The sequence below is a fragment of the Cricetulus griseus genome, chromosome 2, assembly GCF_003668045.3.
Source record: "Cricetulus griseus strain 17A/GY chromosome 2, alternate assembly CriGri-PICRH-1.0, whole genome shotgun sequence".
NCBI lineage: Eukaryota > Metazoa > Chordata > Mammalia > Rodentia > Cricetidae > Cricetulus > Cricetulus griseus.
In genome coordinates this window covers 20,959,605-20,982,135 of record NC_048595.1, presented here as the reverse complement: position 1 = coordinate 20,982,135, position 22,531 = coordinate 20,959,605, and the positions used below count along the sequence as shown (strand labels likewise).

General features: G+C 46.0%; 1 protein-coding gene and 1 non-coding gene across 4 annotated transcripts; one reads left to right on the top strand and one right to left on the bottom strand.

Annotated features, from left to right (window-relative positions):
• Positions 1-2,768: 2,768 nt before the first annotated feature.
• LOC113833922 lies at positions 2,769-2,902 on the bottom strand. The gene has a single exon (XR_003482111.1). It is a non-coding gene; the product is annotated as a U11 spliceosomal RNA (small nuclear RNA).
• A 4,021-nt stretch (positions 2,903-6,923) lies between these two features.
• Taf12 (TATA-box binding protein associated factor 12) lies at positions 6,924-19,266 on the top strand. 3 transcript variants are annotated; one of them, XM_027399497.2, is made up of 6 exons: positions 6,924-7,057; positions 13,049-13,300; positions 15,330-15,407; positions 16,347-16,461; positions 18,230-18,318; positions 18,794-19,266. In XM_027399497.2, the coding sequence occupies exons 2-6, from the start codon at positions 13,133-13,135 to the stop codon at positions 18,827-18,829; spliced, it is 486 nt and encodes a 161-aa protein (XP_027255298.1). In that variant the 5' UTR covers positions 6,924-7,057; positions 13,049-13,132; the 3' UTR covers positions 18,830-19,266. The 3 variants fall into 3 exon arrangements, with proteins under 3 accessions (XP_027255298.1, XP_027255297.1, XP_027255300.1); XM_027399496.2 differs by lacking the exon at positions 6,924-7,057 and adding an exon at positions 7,090-7,326; XM_027399499.2 differs by lacking the exon at positions 6,924-7,057 and adding an exon at positions 10,219-10,283.
• Positions 19,267-22,531: the final 3,265 nt, after the last annotated feature.

The window sequence follows — 22,531 nt, the reverse complement described above, 5'->3', positions numbered from 1 at the left end:
CTGTTCCAAAAAACAAAAGAAAACAAAAATACTCCCATACTCCTTTACACACACACACACACACACACACACACAAGTTATTTCAAAGATTTTTGGTTTTTGAGACAGGGTTTTTCTCTTGGTAACCTTGGATGTCCTGGAACACTTTCTGTAGATTGGGCTGACCTTGAACTCTTAAAAGTTCTGCCAGTCAAGACCATGATGGGAAGCCGGGCCGTGGTAGCAAAAGCCTTTAGTCCCAGCACTCAGGAGACAGAGGCAGGCAGATTTCTGAGAGTTCCAGATCAGCCTGGTCTATAAGAGCTAGGTCCAGGGCAGCCTCCAAAGCCACAAATTAAAAAAAAAAAAAAAAAAAAAGAAGAAGACCATGATGCGGAGATGGAGAAACCCCCAGAATCAGCTGGCCCAAGCTAGTGAGAGATCACTGACTCAGGTCTGACAAATGGGGAACCTGCATTAGACCGTACTAGACTCCCTTAATGTAAGTGACAATGGTGTGACTGGGACAACATATGAGACCATTGGTAGTGGTCTAACACTGATGCACGGACTGACTTAGTGGAGCCCATTCTATATGGAGAGATACCTTGCCAAGCCTAGACACAGGATGTGAGGGTGGAGAGACGCCTTGGTCCTGCCTCAACGAGATAATGGGACAGACTTAGACTTCCTAGGGGACACCTTACCCTCTCCATGGAGCAGATGGGAGGAGAGGAGGAGGAGAGGGCTTGGGAGAAAAGGAGGGAGGAGGAACTGGGATTGGAATGTAAAAAATTAACTTAAAAATGAACAACAAAAAAATAAGAGATAGAGAGTAAGAGCTGAAATTTTACAGTTTTATATGATTCCCTTACTTTCACAGGAATGCATTTCAAAGTGGAGTATTCTGTTTGCCTGCATAATACAGTGTAACCTCCATTTTCTAACCCGTAGAGCCACACCCACTTCTCTTAAAACTCAGGGGGCTGGAGAGAAGTCTCAGAGGTTAGGAGCACTGTGTGCTCTTCCAGAGGTCCTGAGTTCAATTCCCAGCAACCACATTCTGACTCACAACCATCTATAATAGAATCTGATGCCCTCTTCTGCCATGCAGGCATACATGCAGAGCACACATATACATACAATATAAATAAAATTTAAAAATCAGTTGGGGGGGGGGGCTGGAGAGATGGCTCAGCGGTTAAGAGCTCTGATTTTCTCCCAGATGCCCTGAGTTCAATTCTCGGCAACCACATGGTGGCTCACAACCTCCTTGAATGAGATCTGGTGCCCTCTGCTGGCCAGCAGGCAGAAGACTGTGTACATAATAAAATCTTAAAAAGAAAAAAACAAGGGGGGATGGCTAGAGGCAGGTGGGATGTTGGAGGGGAGGGGAGGGGAGGGAGAGGGAGAAGGAGAGGGAGAAGGGATTGACATCTGAAGCAAGCTTGTTCCTAATTTGAACTAATAAAAAAAAATCAGATCAGGGGGTAGTGGTGCATATCTATAACCTATAATCCCAGCACTCGAGAGGCAGAGGCAGGCTTGGTCGACAGAGTGAGTTCCAGGATAGGCTCCAAAACTACAGGGAAAACCCTGTCTGGAACAAAAAAAAAAAAAAAAAAAAAAAAAAAAATCAGTTGCCGGGCGTTGGTGGCACACGCCTTTAGTCCCAGCACTCGGGAGGCAGAGGTGGATCTCTGTGAGTTTGAGGCCAGCCTGGTCTCCAGTGCGAGTGCCAGGATAGGCTCCAAAGCTACACAGAGAAACCCTGTCTAGAAACACAAATAAATAAATAAATAAATAAATAAATAAATAAATAAATAAATGATCAGTTAGGGTTGGAGGGCTGGCTGGAGAGATGGCTCAGTGGTTAAGAGCACTGGCTGCTCTTCCAGAGGACCAAGGTTCAATTCCCAGCACCTACATGGTAACTCATACTTCTCTTCAATTCTAAATCTCAGGAAATCCAATATACTCTTTACCAGGTATGCATGTAGACAAAGCACTCACACATATAAACCAAAAACAATTTAAAAGGGAACAAAAAAAATCGCTAATGAGGGCTGAAGAGACAGCTCAGAGGTGAAGAGCACTTGTCTGCTCTTCCAGAAGAGTTCAATTCCCAGCACCAATATGACAGAACACAAGGAAATGTTTTGTTTTGTTTTATTTGAGACAGGGTTTCTCTGTGTAGCTTCGGAGCCTATCCTGCCACTCACTCTGGAGACCAGGCCGGCCTCGAACTCACAGAGACCCACCTGCCTCTGCTGGGATTAAAGGCGTGCAACGCCTGGCTGGTGCAGTTTTGAAAAGAAACAGTTTACACAAAGATCACCTGCCTCATTAGAGTTACATAAAACAGGAACAGGGTCCAAGCCACCTTGAGGAGAGCATAGCAGTCTGATAGAACCTGAGGACCAATGAAGTCAGAGCAGTGAGTGTGAGGCTCGCACCACGGTGGTCTGAGTTAAAGACCACGTGCTTTCCATTTCTGGTTTCCAGCTTGAACCCCAATATCTGTCTCTGGGTCTTTTTGTTTGCCCAGTTAACACAACTTTGACTCCCACATTCGAATTACCTGACAAACTCCTTTTGGGCTTTCCCAAACGGGGTAATAGTCACGGACACCTACAATGGTACTTAATAATCGAGAAAACCCCCTACAGTTCTCTCTCTCCTTGGTTAGTTTCCCAAATGTTTAAGTAGTACGAAGAATAAACACGTAGACACAAAGGCCCCTCATAGACAAAGCAATAGATAATCAATCCTTATCTTACACATAAGACTCAGGCGCCGGGACCAACGATCACCAGCTGCCCAGGTATCAAAAAATTATGCTTCCGAAATCTCTTGATGTCGATTCCGCACGTAGAGCAATCTGGTTGCCCTACGTGTGCCACTCACGACAGAAGCCCTTTTTGCCTAAGCGCGCTCAGAAGCAGGGTGGCAATGTCGGTCTACCCATCTTTAGGTAAAGGTGAAAATGAGTCCACCTAACTTTTAACTCTACATTGCCGAAGCTAGCGGGGGAAACTCTGGACTCCTCTGAGGCCGAGGGAAGCTTTCTCAAAGAGAATTGTTGGGTTTCGATTTTTGAATAGAAGTAAAGGGGAGGCCGTGAGTCAATATGCAAATCACAGCAGTGCTTGTCGGGAAGGCTCTGGCAGGCGCTGCTGCGGGCTCCCAGCCTGTGGTGGGAACGTCCGCCCAGGGAAGTCTAGCTCTAGACTGGGGGTAACTTACCGGGCAGCACCGAGCCCCAACCTATCAAAACTGAAAATATGCTGTATAGTGCCACTTGCAGCGTCCATCCTGTTCCAGTGTGACATAGACGCACAGACGGAGCCAGTGACTGTAAAGGCAAAAACGGAGCAACTGGAATATCTAGGACCTAGATTCTAGGTGATGGGGAGGGATAAGCAATGCCAATCAGAACCCTGCGCAAATATTTCAGGACACTTTATAATGTACTCCGATGAAAACATATGAATGTAAAACCCCACTCCCTGGTTTTCAGGACAGGGTTTCTCTGTGTAGCCCTAGCTGTCATGGAACTAGCTTTGTAGACCAGGCTGATTTCGAACTCAGATCCTCCTGTCTCTGCCTCGAGTGCTAGATTTATAGGCGTGCACCATCACCCCCAGTTCATATATATATATATATATATATATATATATATATATATATATATTTAAAGAAGTTCGGTCTGGTGGCTAATTCCTGCACTCAGGAGGCAGAAACAGGAATATCACAGGGAAATCTAGTTAAGGTGGGATAGGTAGATGTTGAGTTCCAAGCCAGCCTGGGTTACATGACACCCTATCTCAACCAGAAACAAACCACTGTATAGTGGTGCATGTAATCCCACATGGGAGGCTGCAGCAGTTTCAGGTAAGCCTGGGGAGCCTATATCAAAAGACAAAAAGCACCCAAAAAGCAACTGATGGATTTTTTGTTTGTTTGTTTGTACAGGGTTTCTCTCTGTGGCTTTGGAGGCTGTCCTGGAACTCTTGTAGACCAGGCTGGTTTCGAACTCACAGAGACAGGGGTCTCTGCTTCCCGAGAGCTGGGATTAAAGGTGTGCACCACCACTGCCCGGCGACTGATGGATTTTAATTGACTTATTTCTGAGACAGGGTTTTGTTCATGACTAGCCCCAAAGTCCAGGATTCACCATCTTGGAGTGTTCAGCTGAGCTCACTTGCAAAAGATCATAGCAGTTCGTGTGGAGTAGGGTTGTCACAAACCCCCGAGGATCCAGCTGCTCCAGAAAGAAGCATTGCATGTGATCTCCAGCAAAGGTTACAGTGTACAGGCAGGCCAAGGAACACTAGGGGAGGGGCTCATCTCCGCACTATGAGAGCCATTATCCCTGATAAGTAAAGATTTTGGGGAAGAAAGTACACACACTCCTGTTGCTAACCCCTCACCTACTCTGTAAATAAGCCCAATAAACTGCCTATCATGAACTTAGGTGGAATCATGCCTCAGTCTGGTTTGCTGTTGGGACTCTGGGAAGAAGGGTAGACATTATGTTTCCTCATGTAGCCCAGGACTGAACTTGAGTGGCTGCTGCTTCAGCTTCCAGAGTGATTTTTAAGGAAGACAGGAGAAAAAAAAAAAAAAAGGCTCTCACTATTCAGCACAGCTATCCTGACCCCTAACACTGAGTCTAGGATCCAGATAGGATTACTAGAATCTCAGTAATCCTTGGTTTACTGATTGTGTAGGGCAGAGGTCAATGTCTAGTATTTTTCAATCATTTTTTTTTGGCACAGGGTTTCTCAATTCATGTAGATTGGCCAACAAGCTCCAGAAATCCTCCTGTTTTCACCTCCTGAGAGTGTATAGGTACCAGTGGGGCCCAGCTTTTTCTGAGGATACAATGCAGGTTCCTATGTTTGTACATCAAATACTTAACCCACCTAGCGAGCTGACGCTCCGCCCCCTACGGTTTCTGCATTAATGTGTATAGAAGCCAGGCATAATGGCATGTGCATATTTTTGAAACAAAAAATAGACTTTGACAGCATGTTTTAATATATTTTAAGAATGTAGAGTTTCCTGCCCTCTATGAAGTGGAATCTACAAAAGGAGGTAAACGACAGCTTTTACACTGCAAAAGCAAGAGGCAGTTGAGACTGGGGGAAAGGCAGGTGGGTGCTGTCAAGTGTCTATCAAGGGATCCTTCTATAATCCAACAGTGTTCATTTGTCCCCACACCTTTTATTTGACACCTTCTCTTACTGTGTAGCTCTGGCTGGCCTGGTACACCATAAGTAGACCAGGCTGGCTTCAGAGTCAGAAAGATTCACCTGCCTCTGCTTCCCGAGGGCTGGGATCAAAGTCATGAGCTAACACACAGAAATACAAATTACCATCTCCTCTGTTTCCGTGCCTTTCCACTGCACACTGAATAAAATAATAAAATAAAATCCCAAATCACTAACATATTGTACAAGGTGTGGCCTAAAATGAATGAATCATCTTACCTCTTCAACCTGTCTCTCCCTGCCACCTACCAAACCTCACCCCTCTGGATCTCTTGGTCCGTAAATTAGGACCCTGTGTCACTCACATTATTGATTTATCACTTAATTTATTGATATTCTTGCCTTTTGTGCATTTCCTATGAACTGGTAAGGACAAGGGCGCCTGGCTTACCCAACCAGTATGTACCCAGCACACAGCAAAAAAAAAAGGTTTAGTAAATGCAGAAATTCAAAGAATGCAGAAATAAGGTTAGGGTTGGGCTGTGGTGGTGCACACCTTTAATCCCAGCACTCTGGTCTCTGTAAATTCGAGGACAGCCTGGTCTACAAGAACTACTTCCAGGGCAGCCTCCAAAGCCAGAGAAACCCTGTCTTGAAAAAACAAAACAAAACAAAAAAAAAAAAAAAAAAAAAGGAAAAAAAAAAAAAGAAAAAGGTTAGGGCTGGAGCTGGTTTAATGGTGCAGAGGACCCGGGGTTTAATCTCAGCAGTCACTTGGTGGCTCACAATCATCTGTAACTTCAGTTCCAAGGCTTCAGATAATCTCTTCTGATTCCTTTGTGTACCAGGCATGCACAATATATATATATATATTATATAAAGCCAAAACCCTGACACTCACAAATTAAATCCAAAAAAAAGAAAGAAAAAGCATTCAGTGCTTTGGATGAGACCGATAGTACGAGGATGTTAAGATAAAAGACTGGGGACGGATCGGTGAAGCTCTTCGCAATTCCTGTGGACGTTCATAGCTGAGATGTCTTCTATACACGTGTGTGTGGGGTCTCCATTTTATTGGGAACCCTGTCAGATGCTGAAACCGCGTGCGTGTTGCTTACATACCTCGTATATTTGGAATAGGGTTCTTTTTAACCCAAAGCATCTAGTGGATTAAAAAGAACCTCAAAGCTCAGAGCTTAACGGTTACAGGACCAACCCAGGCTTTGGAGTGAATTCTCCCTGCGTCTCTTGGGTGGAATCTTGGTAAACTTCGCACAGGTGTCCTCCGCGGTTACACGCCGTACTGCCAGTGGGGGCTTAAGCAGTTCCTCCCAGAGAGCTCTCGCTCAGCTATTTTAAACTACCATTTAACGGGCCCAAGCAGCCTCTCTGGTCCCCGAGTTAGTTCTCGCGCCGCCAGCTCCCCTGTGGGGAATCGCTGTCCCATCCTCAGAGCCACACAAAGGCACCGACCAAAAATGGCGACTCGGGGGCCACCCGAGGCCGTCGGTTACCGGTCGCAGCACTCAGAGACACGATCCGGTAACAAACACCTAGGGCAGGGGCCCACGCCGAGGTGGGAGACGCAGCGCTCGCCCACGCCAGCCGCACGCAGCGGAGAGCACGAGCGGCGAGCGAAGCCCACGGCCAGCCTCACCGCTCAACCACGTGTCGGAGCGAAGTCTGCGCCTGCGCGAGGCGGGCGCGCGCCCGGCGGCCGGAAGAGCCGCGCGTTTCCGGGTTGGAGGCGGGGAGCGGTGCCGGAAGTGCTTGGGGAGGGCCGCGCAGTCGGACCGGCTGCTGAGACGAAAGCTTCACTGGGGCAGTCTCCGCATATCATGGGGAGATAGACGCTGCTGCCTGTGAGTCTTGGGCCCTGGCAGTGGAGGACGAAGAGCGGGAGGAGGGCGTCAGGACCCAGACCCACAGAGGGGCAGTGCTGAGGAACTAGGTTGTGGAGGAGAGACGGGGCTGTGAGGAGCCAGGCTCTTGGGACGCGACTTGAAGGGTTCGGGCTCGCAGGAGCAGCGGCTGTTGGGGACTCGGGCTCCGAACGAGAGAGACTTAGGGGACGAGGACGTGTGTGAGTTCTGCAGCATCTGAGGGAAAGCCGTCTGAGAGGGACTGGATGGTGAGGACCGGTACTTTTTAGGAGGCGAGGGTAGGAACGAAACGGGGCGTGAAGACACGGGCTCCAGAGAGGTAAAAGTGGAGCGGCGAGAGGACTCGGGCTCCTAAGAGACAGAAGCGGGACAGCCAAGTCCCCGCTCCCGAGGATTCAGAAACCGGGCAGCAAAGACTTAGGGAGCGGAGAGACAGAAGCGAGCAGAGAAGACTTGAATTTGGGAGGGAATAGAAACGGGCAGTGAGGACTGGGTCTTCTTTTGGGACGGAATCGGGGCTTTCTTCAGACTCAAGTGTTCCTGAAGGGACAGGGCTGTGAGGACCGAGCTCTTAAAAGTGGAGGATCTAAGGGATCGTGGCTGGTAGATCAGCCTCTAAGGGAAAGAGGTTTGAAAAGATTGAGCAATCTGTTCTCTGTACCCAAAGGGATGAAAGATATATTCGGGGAAAGACTTCTTGTCGCTGCCTATCTGGCTTTTTGCAGTTAGACTTTTCTCTGTCAGATACTCAAATCTAGAAAACCCTCATGAGACATCTTCGTTTTTCTTCTTCATTATTGTGAATCGGATATGAAGTTGGAAGCAGTTTGACCCGTTATATGCTTGATAAGTGCTTTAAGCCCCATTTCATTCAGCCCTTTTGAGTACAGATCTCTGAACCCACAAACTGTCACAGATGGAAGGGCATCAAAAGATCACTTTGAATACTTTTACATTTAAGGAAAGGAGGGTCCAAAGAAGGGTTAGGGTCTCGGTGAGCCAATTCTCAGGTTATTCAGTACTCTTCCATGTGCAGCAAATACCCTCAGACTCAGAAGGGGCATTTGTACAGATTTTAATACTTGGGTTACTATTATAACATTGACATGGATACAGTAAATGTCACAAGTGAGGAAGCAAACCTTTAAGTGAAATCCATTTTATTTTTCAATAAGCTGTTGAGAAAGTCACAAGTAAACGTGGCCTATATTTTTAGCAGGAACATTTGCTAGGGATTGCTTTTAGAAGTGTGACTTGGACCAGCCATTTCCCTTCGTAATATTCATGACTGAAACCTCAGGTGAATCAAGCACAACTTGAGCACTTTCTTTTTGGGGGAGGGGGCGGTGAGACAGGGTTTCTCTGTGGCTTTGAAGCCTATCCTAGAACTAGCTCTTGTAGACCAGGCTGGTCTCAAACTCACAAAGATTCTCCTGCCTCTGCCTCCCGAGTGCTGGATTAAAGGTGTGCGCCACCACCGTCAGTCCGGCAAACTGAGCACTTTTTGTTTAGTTTTTGAGACAGGGTTTCTCTGTGGAGCTCTGGCTGTCCTGGCACTCGATCTGTAGACCAGGGTGGCCTCGAATTCAGAGATCTGCCTGCCTCTGCCTCCCAAGTACTGGGATTAAAGGTGTGTGCCACCACAGATAGCAATTTAAGCACTTTCAAGTATTCCATCACTTCATTATCACAGCTTCACAGTTAAGTATTGTAAGTTTAAGTATGTTCAAAGAGATTAAGAACTTTGTTGCATGAGCCGGGCGTTGGTGGCGCATGCCTTTAATCCCAGCACTAGGGAGGCAGAGGCAGTCGGATCTCTGAGTTCGAGGCCGGCCTGGTCTACAGAGTGAGTTCCAGGACAGGCTCCAAAGCTACACAGAGAATCCCTGTCTAGGAAGGAAGGAAGGAAGAAAGTTGTCTTAAATGTCATAATACTGAGTGCTTTAGCCCCAGATGTGACCCTAAAACTTTTTTGAACTTTTCTAAGTGAATTCCTGTCCTTGTCGACGGGCGGAGGTGGTGCATGCCTTTAATCCCAGCACTCGGGAGACAGAGGCAGGAGAATCTCTGTGAGTTCGAAACCAGCCTGGTCTACAAGAGCTAGTTCCACGACAGCCTCCAAAGCCACAGGGAAACCCTGTCTCGAAAAACCAAAAGAAAAAAAAAAATATTCCCCTCCTTGTCTATGTTGCTTGTCAACAAAATAGAAAGAAAGGTCATACAAAGCCTGCCATTGAATAGATAACATCCCTCTCCTCCTTTGCCCTGCTCCTCCTTTCCCAACCATTTAGCTCCCCCCACCCTGGAAATTGCTAGGTAGACCAGATTGGCCTCAAACTCTAGGTCCACCTGCTTTTGCCTCTGGAGTGATGGGAATTAAAGGCTGCACCACCCGTCACACCCAGCCTCCTCATCTCCTTCTTAACTCCCTTTAATGTCAAAGACTTCACTACTTCTGTAGTGTAGTATTTGAGATCTGATTCCTGCATTTTTACAGAAGCATAGGCATTCAAGGTAAAAAGGAAAAAGGAACATTTATAGACTCTTAGGCTCTTTCCTTACAATAGAGTAAGATATCTGTAATCAGATTAACTTTCCAGTTAACTGCTAACATGCACTGGATGTTGTGGACACTAGGTGTCATGGTGCTTGCCTGAAATCCCATTATTTGGAAGAGGGAGGCAGGAATTTCAGAAGTTCAAGTCAACATGAGCCTATTTCTGAAAAAAAAAAAAAAAAGAAAAGAAAAAGTCAGGTGAGATGGTTCTTCTGGTAAAGATGATTGATTGCCACCAAGACTGATGACCCCTGAGTCCTCCATGGAAGGAGAGAACCAACTCCCAAAATTATCCTCTGATCACATGTGCATAAACTCACTAAATAAATAAAGGAAAAAAGTTTTTTTGTTGGGGGGGGTTGTTTGTTTTTCGAGACAGGGTTTCTCTGCATAGCCCTGGCTATCCTGGCACTCTGTAGACCAGGGTGGCCTCAAACTCAGAGATCCACCTGCATCTGCCTCCCAAGTGCTGGGATTAAAGGTGTGCACCACCAATGAGTGATGGTTTTTTTTTTTTTTTTTTTTTTGACAGGGATTCTCTGTGTAGCTTTGGAACTTTGGCATCCTGGAACTCGCTCTGTAAGACCAGTCTGGCCTTGAACTCAGAGAGATCTGCCTGCTTGTGCCTCCCAAGAGCTAGGACTAAAGGTGTGTGCCACTATCGCCCAGCATATAGATATATGAATATTCTTTATGTGCATTGGTATTGGTATTTTGCTATGGGTGGGTGGGTGGCAGTTCCCCTGGAACACTTGTTAATTGCCATGTGGGTGCTGGGAATTGAAACTGGGTCCTCTGGAAGAGCAGTAAGTACTCTTAACCCCTGAGCCATCTCTACAGCAGCATCTTGTTTGTATATTTATTTGTTTGTACTTATTTATTATTTATATATCTATTTATTCATTATTAGGAAGGGGCATTGAGACAGGATATTATCTCCAAGTCCTGGTTGTCCTGGAACTCTATGTAGACCAGGCTGCCTCTAACTCAGAGATCACCTGCCTCTGCCTCCTAGATGCTTGGATGAAGCCCAAGAATTCACCACCACACCCAGATGTTTATTTTTATGTGTATTATTGTTTTGCCTGAATATATGTTTATATACAGATGTGCTGGGTTCTGCCAGAGTTACATCACTTGGTGTAAGTGCTGGGAATTTAACACAGGTCATTTGAAAGAGCAAATGTGCTCTTAATCATTGAGCCATTTCTCCAGCCCACTACAGTCTTTTCTGAGACGGTGTCACTAACCCATTCTGGCTTCAAACTCTATATAGCCAAGGATGAGCTGGGTCTTAGGGTTCTGGCCTATAATGCCAGCATTTGGGAGGCTAAAGCAGGAAGATTGTTCTTGAGTTCAGTTGTCCCATAGTAAATTTCCAGGGCAACCTGGGGAACAGAGTGAGACCCTATCTAAAAACAAACAACAATTACAAAAACAAGAAATAAAAATAAAGAATGGGGCTGGAGAGATGGCTCAGGGGTTAAGAGCACTGACTGCTCTTCCAGAGGTCCTGATTTCAATTACCAGCAACCACATGGTGGCTCACAACCATCTATAATGAGATCTACTGCCCTCTTCCAACCTGCAAGCATACATGCTGGCAGAACATTGTATACATAATAAATAAAATCTTAGAAAAAAAAAAAAAAAAAAAAAAGAATCGGGCTGGAGAGATGGCTCAGCGGTTAAGAGCACTGACTGCTCTTCCAGAGGTCCTGAGTTCAATTCCCAGCAACCACATGATGTCTCACAACCACCTTGAATGAGATCTGGTGCCCTCTGCTGGCATGCAGGCAGAAGACTGTATATATAATAAATAAAAATAAAATCTTAAAAACAAAAAGTCATCATAATACATGGGTAGCATAGTGAGTTAATACCAAGATGGGCAAAACTTTTTGGGTTTTGTTGTTGTTTTTTTGTTTGTTTGTTTTAACTTTTGGGGGGGTTTTGTTTTGTTTTTCGAGGCAGGGTTTCTTTGTATTGTTGTGGAGCCTGTCCTGCCTGGAACTCAAAGAGATGCACTTGCCTCTGCCTCCTGAGTGCTGGCTTTAAAGGCATGCGCCACCAATTCCTGGTGGGCAAACTTTTTAATATACTGATTTTTGTTTCTGGGAGTGATGGAGCACACCTTATAAAGTTAGGTGTGGCACTCACCTTTCATCCCAGCACTTGGGAGGCAGAGGTAGGTGGACCTCTGTGAGTTCCAAGACAGCCTGGTCAATAGAGTGAGTTCAGCCACCGCCCATCTGCCTCTGCTTGTGTGATGAAGAGAGGTAGAGAACAGGAGAAGCAGAACATTTGTTTGTTTTGGAGACAGGGTTTATCTGTATAACAGCTGTCTATCCTGGAACTCACATTGTAGACCAGGCTGTCCTCGAACTCACAGAGATCCCCTTGTCTCTGTCTTCCAAGTGCTGGGACTAAAAGCGTGCCACACCTGACTTTATAATACTGTCTTGATGGGGTGATGAAGCCCAAGGCCTCACACATACTAGGCAAGCTTTCTACCACTGAGTTGCATCTTCTGCTGGATCCTGGTTGGTCACGTTGCACCTTGCCACACAACTGGAATACTTCTGTGGCAGGGGTGGTACTTGATGCTAGTTATTTGTTTACAGGTAGCTTTTGAAAATGGCTGCCTCTCATTACACCGGTCTTACAGCTGTTGCTGATGTAATTAAAGATCTAGACACTCAGATAGCAGTAAGTAAACTCCTTGAGGCCACTGTGGGCAGAACTTGGTGAATGTGCTTCTGGTCTTGACACCACAGCCAATGTTCACAGAGTCAGCCTATGGCTCTAATAGGAGTTGCAGCTGCTTTAGGTGAAGGTCTCAGCATGACTTCAAGATTGCTAAAACACAAAGGGGGAAAAGTTCCTTATGGTAAAGCAGAGCTTTTAACAATTGCTAAAAGTTGTGTTTCCTGGGCAGAGCCCGGCCTTGGATTTAAGCATGTTTTGAAATGCTTCAACATGTCTTGAAAATGAACTAATCATTTTCTTAAGCTTTGTGACTGAGTTTTAAGTATGTGACTGTGCTATTTATTTGAATTTAACATGATTTCATATTTAAATAATGCATGTAAGTACTTAACCCAGTATTCTGCTTGTATGAATTCCTTTAAAATGTCTTGCTTATTCTAGTTTATTTTTGAAAACAAGATTCCTCATTTCATTTACTTTTTCCTCATTTCAATTTTGTGAACTGTTTCAGTTCGATTTTGGAGACAAGATGGTCTCTAAAACCAGGTGTAAGCAATGCATATTCTCCATTCACTCTATTTTTTGTCACTATCAAGTAATCACCCTCCTGGATACACCAAAGACTCACGACTGACAGATCTTGACAGATCTCCTCCTGCAGGTGTCTCTAGAGTAACTCCAGTGTCTCTATTTTCCTTCTCCAGCTGATTGGCCTTGGTCCTCACAGCTCCAAAAAGAAGCAGGATCTTGATAAACTCTATGAGCTGAAGTCCAAAGCTCGGCAGATTATGAACCAGTTTGGCCCCTCAGCCCTAATCAACCTCTCCAATTTCTCATCTATAAAGCCAGAGCCAGCCAGCACCCCTCCACAAGGCTCCATGGCCAATAGCACCACTGTAGTAAAGATACCAGGCACTCCTGGGACAGGCGGTCGTCTTAGCCCTGAAAACAATCAGGTACCTCTTAGCTTTCCTTCTCTGTAGACCCTCTCTCTCATTTGGACCTATAATATGCACAGAGGTGGACATAACAGGAGCTCATTCTCTCTGTTGAAGTCTTTTCCAAGCTGAGCAGTGGTGGCCCATAAGTTTAATCCCAGCCCTTGGGAGACAGTCCAAGGCCAGCCTGGTCTACAGAGTGAGTTCCAGGACAGCCAGAACTACACAGAGAAACCCTGCTGGGAGGGGGATAAAATAAAGAAAAAGGTCTTTCCCCTTTGGTATATAATAGCATTTTTATTGAATTGTCTACAATTCAATATATATCAGTTTTTACTGTTATATATGACTGTGTGTTTCCATATAACACATTTAATAACAAACTTTTATAGGGCAAGTGGCTGGGGGTTTTGGTCTTGTTTTGTTGAACTAGGGTTTTAGTATAGCCCAGGGTGACTGAAAGTCAAAGATGTAGCCCCAGGCAGCATCAAAGTCATGGGCAGTCTTCCTGCCTCATCCTCCCAAGGGTTGGGATTAAAAGAGTGAGTCATCACACTCAGCAATGGCAGATATTTTGAGTGATCTATATAATACATGGGCTCCTTACTCCTAAAATAAGAGGGTTCAGTTGTTTGTTCTTAATAGTAGTAGTAGTAGTAGTTCATCTTAATCTGTTACCCACTTTGCCCCTATGACCCAGATTCCACCTTCCAGAGCAACAAGAAAAGAAGTATAAAGCTGGGAGGCAGAGGCAAACTCTTTGAGTTTGAGGCCAGCCTGGTCTACAGAGTGTGTTCCAGGACAGCCAGGGCTGCACAGACAAACCCTGTCTTGAAAAACCAAAAGAAAGACAAAAAAAGGAGCAATGTAAAATCCGTTGTCTTGGATCTTGTAGACCGAATAGATTGAATGAGGAGACATTGAAAGGAGTGGATAGAGGAACTAGCTGAACACTTGTGGAAGGGTTGGCTGAGCAGAGGCCAGCGTGTGTTGACTATGGATGTCACTGTAGAATAGCAAGATGGCTCACACCTTCAGTCCCAGCACTTGAGAGGTAGTAGAAGGAAGATCAGGAGGAGTTCCTCATCCTCTGCTACAAAACAAGTTATGGACCCTGCCTCAAAAAAATTCAGGGCTAGCAAGATAGCTCAACTAGTAAAGGCACTTGCTGCCAAATTTTATAATCTGAGTTCATTCCCAAATCTATATGGTGGAATGAGAGATCCTAATTCCTCAAGTTATCTTCTTACTTCCACATATGTGCTATTGTTTGCACACACGCACACATGCACATGCGTGTGCTCACGCACATATAGACATACCCCTAAATAACTGTAAAGAGAAGCCTTTAATCCTAGCACTTGGGAGGCAGAGTCACGCAGATCTCCATGAGTTCAAGGCCAGTCTGGTTTACAGAGCAAGTGCCAGGAGAGGCTCCAAAGCTACACAGAGAAACCCTGTCTCAAAAAAACAAAAAAAGCCGGGTGTTAGTGGCGCACGCCTTTAATCCTAGCACTCGGGAGGCAGAGGCAGGTGTATCTCCATGAGTTCGAGGCCAGCCTGGTCTCCAGAGCAAGTGCCAGGATAGGCTCCAAAGCTACACAGAGAAACCCTGTCTCAACCCCCCCCCCAAAAAAAAAAATCAGGGCTGGAGAGATGGCTCAGAAGAGCACTGCCTATTCTTCCAGAGATCCTGAGTTCAATTCCCAGCAACCACATGTTGGCGCCCAACCATTGGTAATGTAGTCTGGTGTCCTCTTCTGGACTGTAGGGATACATGCAGGCAGAACACTGTATTCATAATAAATAAATAAAGTTGAATAAACTGCCTAACAGTTACATGCTGACCTCCACTCCAAACTACTCTCCCCTCTTCCCTTCTTAAAAACTCTTGCCTCTTTCCCTTGAGTATGTTTTTGCAGCTGTACCACCAGGTAAGGCTGCCTGGGAGCTAGAGCTAATCTCATCAACTTGACAGCCTGTCTTTAATGGGTAATAAGGTTTGCTGCCTTAATACTTACAAAAACTCTTCTCCAATTCACCTTAGGTATTGACCAAGAAGAAATTACAAGATTTAGTCAGAGAGGTGGATCCTAACGAGCAGCTGGATGAAGATGTGGAGGAGGTGAGGTGGACCTGGGTACCAAAGATGATACCACATGATAGTTAAGAGTGGAGACTTTGAGGGGTTGGGGAGATGACTCAGTGGTTAAGAACACTGGCTGCTTTTCCAGAAGACCAGGGTTCAATTCCCAGCTACCCACATGGCAGCTCACAACTGTCTGTAACTCCAGTTCCAGTGGATCTAACACCCTCATACGGACATACATGCAGATAAAACACAAATAAAACATGAAAATATTGCGGACTGGAGAGATGGTTCAGTGGTTAGGAGCTCTGCCCCTTCCAGAGGTCTTGGGTTCAATTCCCAGCAACCACATATTGGCTCACAACCATCTATAATGAGATCTGGTGCCCTCTTCTGGTCTGCAGGCATGCATGCAGGCAGAACATCACATGTACTTTCTTACAGAGGCCCCAGATTTGGTTCCCAGCACACACATGGTGGTTCATGACCATCCATAACGTAAGTTCCAGGGCATCCAATGGCTTCTTTTGACTCCCATGGAATCAAAGTATGTGATGCACATACATACATGCAGGCAAAACACAAATACACATTACATTTAAAAATCTGAAAAGACAGAAAAACCCAAAATAAATAAATAAATAAAAGCCAGGCAGTGGTGGTGCAAATCTTTAATCCCAGCACTCGGGAGGCAGAGGCAGTGGATCTATGTGAGTTCAAGACCAGCCTGGTCTGCAAGAGCTAGTTCCAGGATAGACTCCAAAACTACACAGAGAAACCCTGACTCAAAAAAAAAAAAGGAGAAAGCTATGAGCTGTACTTGACCTGAGTGATGTTTTTGTCCTTCATCCATACCAGCAAGATGCTGATTCCAGGCCTGGCTCAGTATGTGATTCAGGAAGTACACAGCTGTCTCCAAAACAGGAGCCTACCCTGCCAATGACATGGTTACTTTCCCCACTTCCCTCTCTCCAGATGCTGCTGCAGATAGCTGATGATTTTATCGAAAGTGTGGTGACAGCTGCCTGCCAGCTCGCCCGGCATCGCAAGTCCAGCACCCTGGAGGTTAAAGACGTCCAGCTGCATCTAGGTGTGTGGTCTCATTTCTACCTGAAGTATCTGTGATTGTCTGTGAGGACTGTCAGGCAAATGTCAGAGAAACCCTCAGGTCAGGACCAGACCTTCAGGCCTAGGATTTACCATTCAGAAGCAGCACCTAGTAGAGGAGAGGAAGCCTTTGTGGTAGGGATGCCCCCTGGCCCACCTTATCCTTTCTGCTTGACTTCTGTCTGTCTCCCTTTTCATAAAGAGAAGATCGAAATGTCTTCCTTGCAGGTATCTGTGAGAATTACAGATTATGTTTATAAACTGAAAGAATAGCAATTCTACAATTAAGCATGAGTTAGTCACATAATATTTATGAGCATTAGATGTAACATATAATGACAAATTTTTGTTTGGGCCGAAGGAGATGGCTCAGTTGTGAAGGGCACTTGCTATGGATGAATGATGACCTGATTTGGGTCCCTAGCACCCATGTAAAACAGTTATGGTTGTGCATGCCTGGAATCTCAGCCCTAGGGAGACAGACAGATGGCTGGGAGGATGGCTGGGGCTTGCTGGTAACTAGCCTGGCTGGAAAACAGTGTGTCCCAGGTTCAGTGACAGACCCAGATACTTATAATACACACATGTACATACATATGTAATACAACTTCAGTTTGTTTTAAGTAGTTGGTTTGTCCAGAGTAAAATGAATTTTATAGAACAAATCCTGTTGCCTGTACTTTGGGGACATTAATGGAGTATGAAGTGGCCCATGTGTACACAACTAGGAGTAAGTTAGGAGCCAGATTTTTATGCCTATCAAACTGTACTTAACACCTATTTTTTTTATTTAAAGTAACCTTTATTATGTTAAGGTTATTAAATATGAAAATAGGGTAAAATGCAGAAAGGAATAATAGTATCTGTGTAAATCCTTCTGAATGTGACTTTGTAAGTGTGTGTACTTTTTTCTTTTTTACCTTGTAGCCCGGGCTGGCCTGGAGCTCACAGAGATCCATTTGCCTCTGCCTCCCTAGAGCTGGGACTAAAATTATGTGTAACCATGCCTGACTGAAAATAGTAAGATAGCCAGTAGCAGCAGTCTTGGACCCATAATTCCAGCACTTAAGAGGCTAGCACAGGCAGATCACTATGAGTTCACTTCTTATCTAGGGTGCATATCAAAATTTGCCTTAAAGAAAATAAAAACATAGGGTGCTAGAGAGATGGCTCAGTGGTTAAGAGCATTGGATGATGTTCCTGAGGTCTCAGATTGGATTCCCAGAGCCCATATGGTGACAGTTACTGGGGATCCAGCATCCTCTTTTGGCCTCCTTGGGCACAAGCTTGCACATGGTACACACACATACATGCAGGCAAAACACTCATGTACATAAAATAAATATACCTTAATAAATAAAATTTTGCCGGGCATTGGTGGCGCACGCCTTTAATCCCAGCACTTGGGAGGCAGAGGCAGGTGGATCTCTGTGAGTTCGAGGCCAGCCTGGTCTACAAGAGCTAGTTCCAGGACAGCTTCCAAAAGCCACAGAGGAACCCTGTCTTGTAAAACCAAATAAATAAATAAGTAAATAAATAAAATTTTAAAATTAACATTAAAAGGGTTAAAGGTCTTGAGGGGGGGGCTATAGCGTGGCGGGAGAGCACTTGCCTAGTGTGCATTAAGCTCAGTAAAGAACCTTGGAGAAGCCATGTGCTGTGCAGTGGGTGCCAGGCCTGCCCTGCTGCTTGCCTGCAGCTGCACTGCCCTTCTAGCTGGAGCCTCAGCTCTGCTTGTGTCTTCCTTGCAGAGCGCCAGTGGAACATGTGGATCCCAGGATTTGGCTCTGAGGAAATCCGACCCTACAAAAAAGCTTGCACCACAGAAGCTCACAAACAGGTCAGAAACCCAGGACAGCCAGGGCTGGTCCCTAGGACTGCACCTTGGAGTGGGCACAGGCAGCTGTGTTCCAGGAGTGTCAGTCACCTGTGCAGCCAGCTTCTCTGCACCAGAGGTCAGAGGTCAGAGGCAGCACAGTGATAGCTTCTATGGTGCTGATGCAGATGCACAGGGCTTCAGTTTTCCTCTCTGCCCCATGGGTTTCACTTAAAGCTCTTGATTCCAGATCTTTGGTGGGCACGCCCACCTGCTCCCACACCTTAGTGAAATGGCTGCCCTGGTGGGGAAAGGGAGCTGCATGTGAATACGGCAGGCACGGCTGGACAGAGCTGGTCTCTCAGTCTGTGAGATGGTGGCCACTGTGGCTGTCTCTCGACCCTGCATTCTGCTTCTGTGATGGAGACCATGCTGTTTGATGTTCCAGAGAGCTCCTGACTTGGAGCCCTGTTAACTGTTCATTTCTCTCCCCTTTCAGAGAATGGCATTGATCCGGAAAACAACCAAGAAATAACACAGGGGACAGTTAAGGAATGGACGACATGTATTTGGAGATACTTGAGCTGAGACCTCAGCCATCTCATCCTTGGATTTTTTTTTTAAATGCTTTACAGAGAAGCATATATTTTTTATTAACAGTGCAGCAATATCTATAATGACTGAGAAGATCTGCCAAAAGAATAAAGCCTCCTACCCCAACTTCTGGTCCCTTTTCCCTGCCGTCTCAAAGAGAAGCAGTGTATCTTCCGGAGAAGACTTTACCTGTGGTTTATCTTATAAATGATTGACTGTAGGCAGAGCGGTATGGTCATGCTGGGTGAGACAGTGTTAGCAGGTTTGTAGAGGGTTTGTCTCCTCCTTTCCCTTGTCCTGTACTTTGTAATGTCAGTGTTTATATGAATATGAACTTGATTTGCTTTTCCAGAATAAAGAACTTATAAATTGAAGACACAGGGTGCCTAGCTGAGGCCTTTGAAATGCCAGTCAGGATCAGCAAGGCTGGAGGGCTGCAGTCAGCAGGTGGCAGCACAGGGGCCCATCTGTGCATTTAAGAAACGGGTTTTTCCACTGGTTTACTCCAAAGGGACAAACCAGCAGTAGGAGTTGGAGTCCGGTTTCTCTGCTACCAGACAGGGTAAACTAGCCCCGAAATAAACAAGCATTCTAGTTCAGATAATGTTGGTATCCCTGGGACTTTTTTTTTCTTTTTGTGATTTGAGGCAGGCTTTCATGTAGCCCAGGCTGGCTTCAGACCTGATGTATTGTTGAGGCTATCCTTGAATCACCCTCCTGCCTCCACCTCTCAGTGTGCTGAGATTACAGGTGTGCATCATCACACTTGGCCTGCTAGAGCCCCTTTGGACCTCTTCTGGAATTCCATGGAAGATCAGATTCATCCTTGGCCATGAGGAGGGATGGGAATAGCTTTGGGGACAGTCCTGTTGCTGGGATTCTGTTACCAGAGGAAAGCAGCCCCTGTCTAGACCACAGGATGTTCTTCCAAAGCATCATCCTGACCCATGCCCAGCATAGTCCTTGTGGATTGTGAAGAGTCCATGGGCTCTGGGGAGGGTGGCTATCTCTCCACCTAGGGACCACAGCACAGGCACATCTACCTTTGGTGCCCGCTTTGGTCATCATCCTCCTGAGGCTTGGTCCAAGATGGGTCACAGTTTGTGGATCTCTTGGGTGAGCAGCTCAAAGGCCATGCTTATGTCAATGTTGTTCTTGGCTGAGGTTTCAGCCTGGAAAGCCTGCAAGAGGACAGCCAGCTTCTTCACTGGTCACTCCTGACACCGAGCTCGGCTTGTGGTCGATTACCAGGAGGAGGATGGTGGAGGGTTTTACCTTTCTCCAGAGCCTGCTGCCCCTGGGAGATGTATTCAAAGGATGTTCTGTCAAGGACTTCAAACAGCAGAAGGTTCCCACTGAGGAAAAAGTCACTGGCTCCAGAAGCCAAGAAGGAATCTGGAATGACTCTTGAGAGCTCTGTCGACAGAAAGAGACAAGGGAATTGGGGACGTACAATGGACAGAAGTGAGGTATTCATAAGCTGTCAGTTCTTGATCAGCCATGTGACAGGTAGGTTGCTTCCTCTGTGTCAGTCTTATTGTCCTGTCAGCCCATTGAGGAGCTGTACCTCTGAAAGTTGTACCCAAGCCTCTGCTAGGCAAGAGCCACAATAATGAATTAAAACCCAGGTATGCTGCCATCAGAGCAAGGCAAACTCGACAAAGGCTAGGGTCACAGGTGGGAAAGGAAGAGGAATGGGAAGAGGAATGGGACGCAGTTCACAGGTTTCAGCAATGAGTGGCCTTTGTCCAGAAGTAACGAGCCATTGGAGCATTTTATACAGTAATGGGACATGCAAAGGCTCAGTGGCCTAAGAAGGCAGTATACCTGGAGCTAGGGAGTAGAGCCCATGCTTAATATAGCAAGGTCCTGGCATTAATTCCAGCACTTAAAAATTGTAAATGGTGCATCAAGATGGGAGCCACACCAGGTGCAAGGTTAGAAGAGAGCACCTCCAGATGCAAGAAAGGGTCAGGGTTAGGTTAGAAGATAGAACCTCCAGATGCAAGAAAGGGTCAGGGTTAGGTTAGAAGATAGAATCTCCAGATGGAAGAAAGGGTCAGGGTTAGGTTAGAAGAGAGCACCTCCAGATGGAAGAAAGGAGTATGGGGCAGGCAGCCCTCAGACTCAGGTGTGGCTTCATCCTGCCATCTCAGGCATTTGGAACCCTTATTCCATGAGCTGTGTTGGCCGCAGGCTGTTCTTGGCTTCCTACCACACTCACTTGACCAGTGTCTTTCTTAACTGTTGAGACTTGGGAAAGATTGCATTAGACACGATGATATGGCTGGTGCTGCCTCTGCTACTATTGCAGTGTGGAAAAGGTGTTGGAGGGGGTGTTGTGGGGCATGGTCTTCTAGGCATATCATGGTCAATACCATCTGTGTATATATGCCTGTGTGTGTGCGTGTGCATGTGTGCTCACATGTGCACATATACACATGTATGTGGAGGCCAAAGAAAAACCTCAGGTGTCATCCTTAGGAATGTCATCTCTCCACTTTGCATCTCTCCTTGGATTTGAACATACCGATTAGGCTAAACTGACTGGCCAACAAGCCCCCAGGATTCTTGTGTCTCTCCCTCTCCAGCACTGGGATTACAAGTGTGTACCACCATGTCCAGCATTTTTTTTAAAGATTTTAGTTATTATGTATACGACATTCTGCTTCCATGTATATCTGCACACCAGAAGAGGGCACCAGATCTCATTACAGATGGTTGTGAGCCACCATGTGGTTGCTGGGAATTGAACTCAGGACCTCTGGAAGAGCAGCCAGTGCTCTTAACCTCTGAGCCATCTCTCCAGTCCCCATGTCCAGCATTTCTTTTTTTTTTTTTTTTTTTTTTTTTTTGTTTTTTTTTTTGGTTTTTTTTTTGAGACAGGGTTTCTCTGTGGCTTTGGAGGCTGTCCTGGAACTAGCTCTTGGAGACCAGGCTGGTCTCGAACTCACAGAGATCTGCCTGCCTCTCCCTCCCGAGTGCTGGGATTAAAGGCGTGCACCACCAACACCTGCTCATCTGGATTCTAACCTACCTCCCCAAAAGCTTCATAGAATTCTGCCCCAGCTACAGATGGTCTTGGGGATGCTGAGAATACAGAGTGTGGAAGGCCAACTGAAGGAGGAACGTGCCATCCCTGTTGGTTTGGGGAGGTTGTCACCATGTTGGGATGTAACTGTTTGGGGGTCACCCATGTTCCTGTAAGTAAGCCCAATAAACTCATTGGTTCACCAAGACAGACTTGGGTGGGGTGGAATTGTTCCCATTCTTGGTTGCCCCGCCTAGAGTGAATAGACATCAGAAAAAAGAATTCAGCTGAAGGGAAGGGGGGAAGTACCCTTGGCTCTGTGGAAGATGGAGTTGTGGAGTGTCAGTGTCAAGCGTTTCTCCAAAAGAACTAAGGTGAACAGAGCTGGGTGTCTTAGTGGAGCAGTTGTAGCCATGCAAAGGAGCAAAGTGTTTCCCAAAAGGTGTTTGAGGCTGGCTGGCTGGCTCAGTGGATAAAGTGCCATGCAAACCTGTCAACCTAAGTTCAACCCATAGAATTCATGTAAAGGTGGAGGGAGAGAGGCAGGCAGACAATAATATAAGTAAGTATTTTTAAAACTGTATATGTAGGGGGCTGAAGAGATGGCTCAGA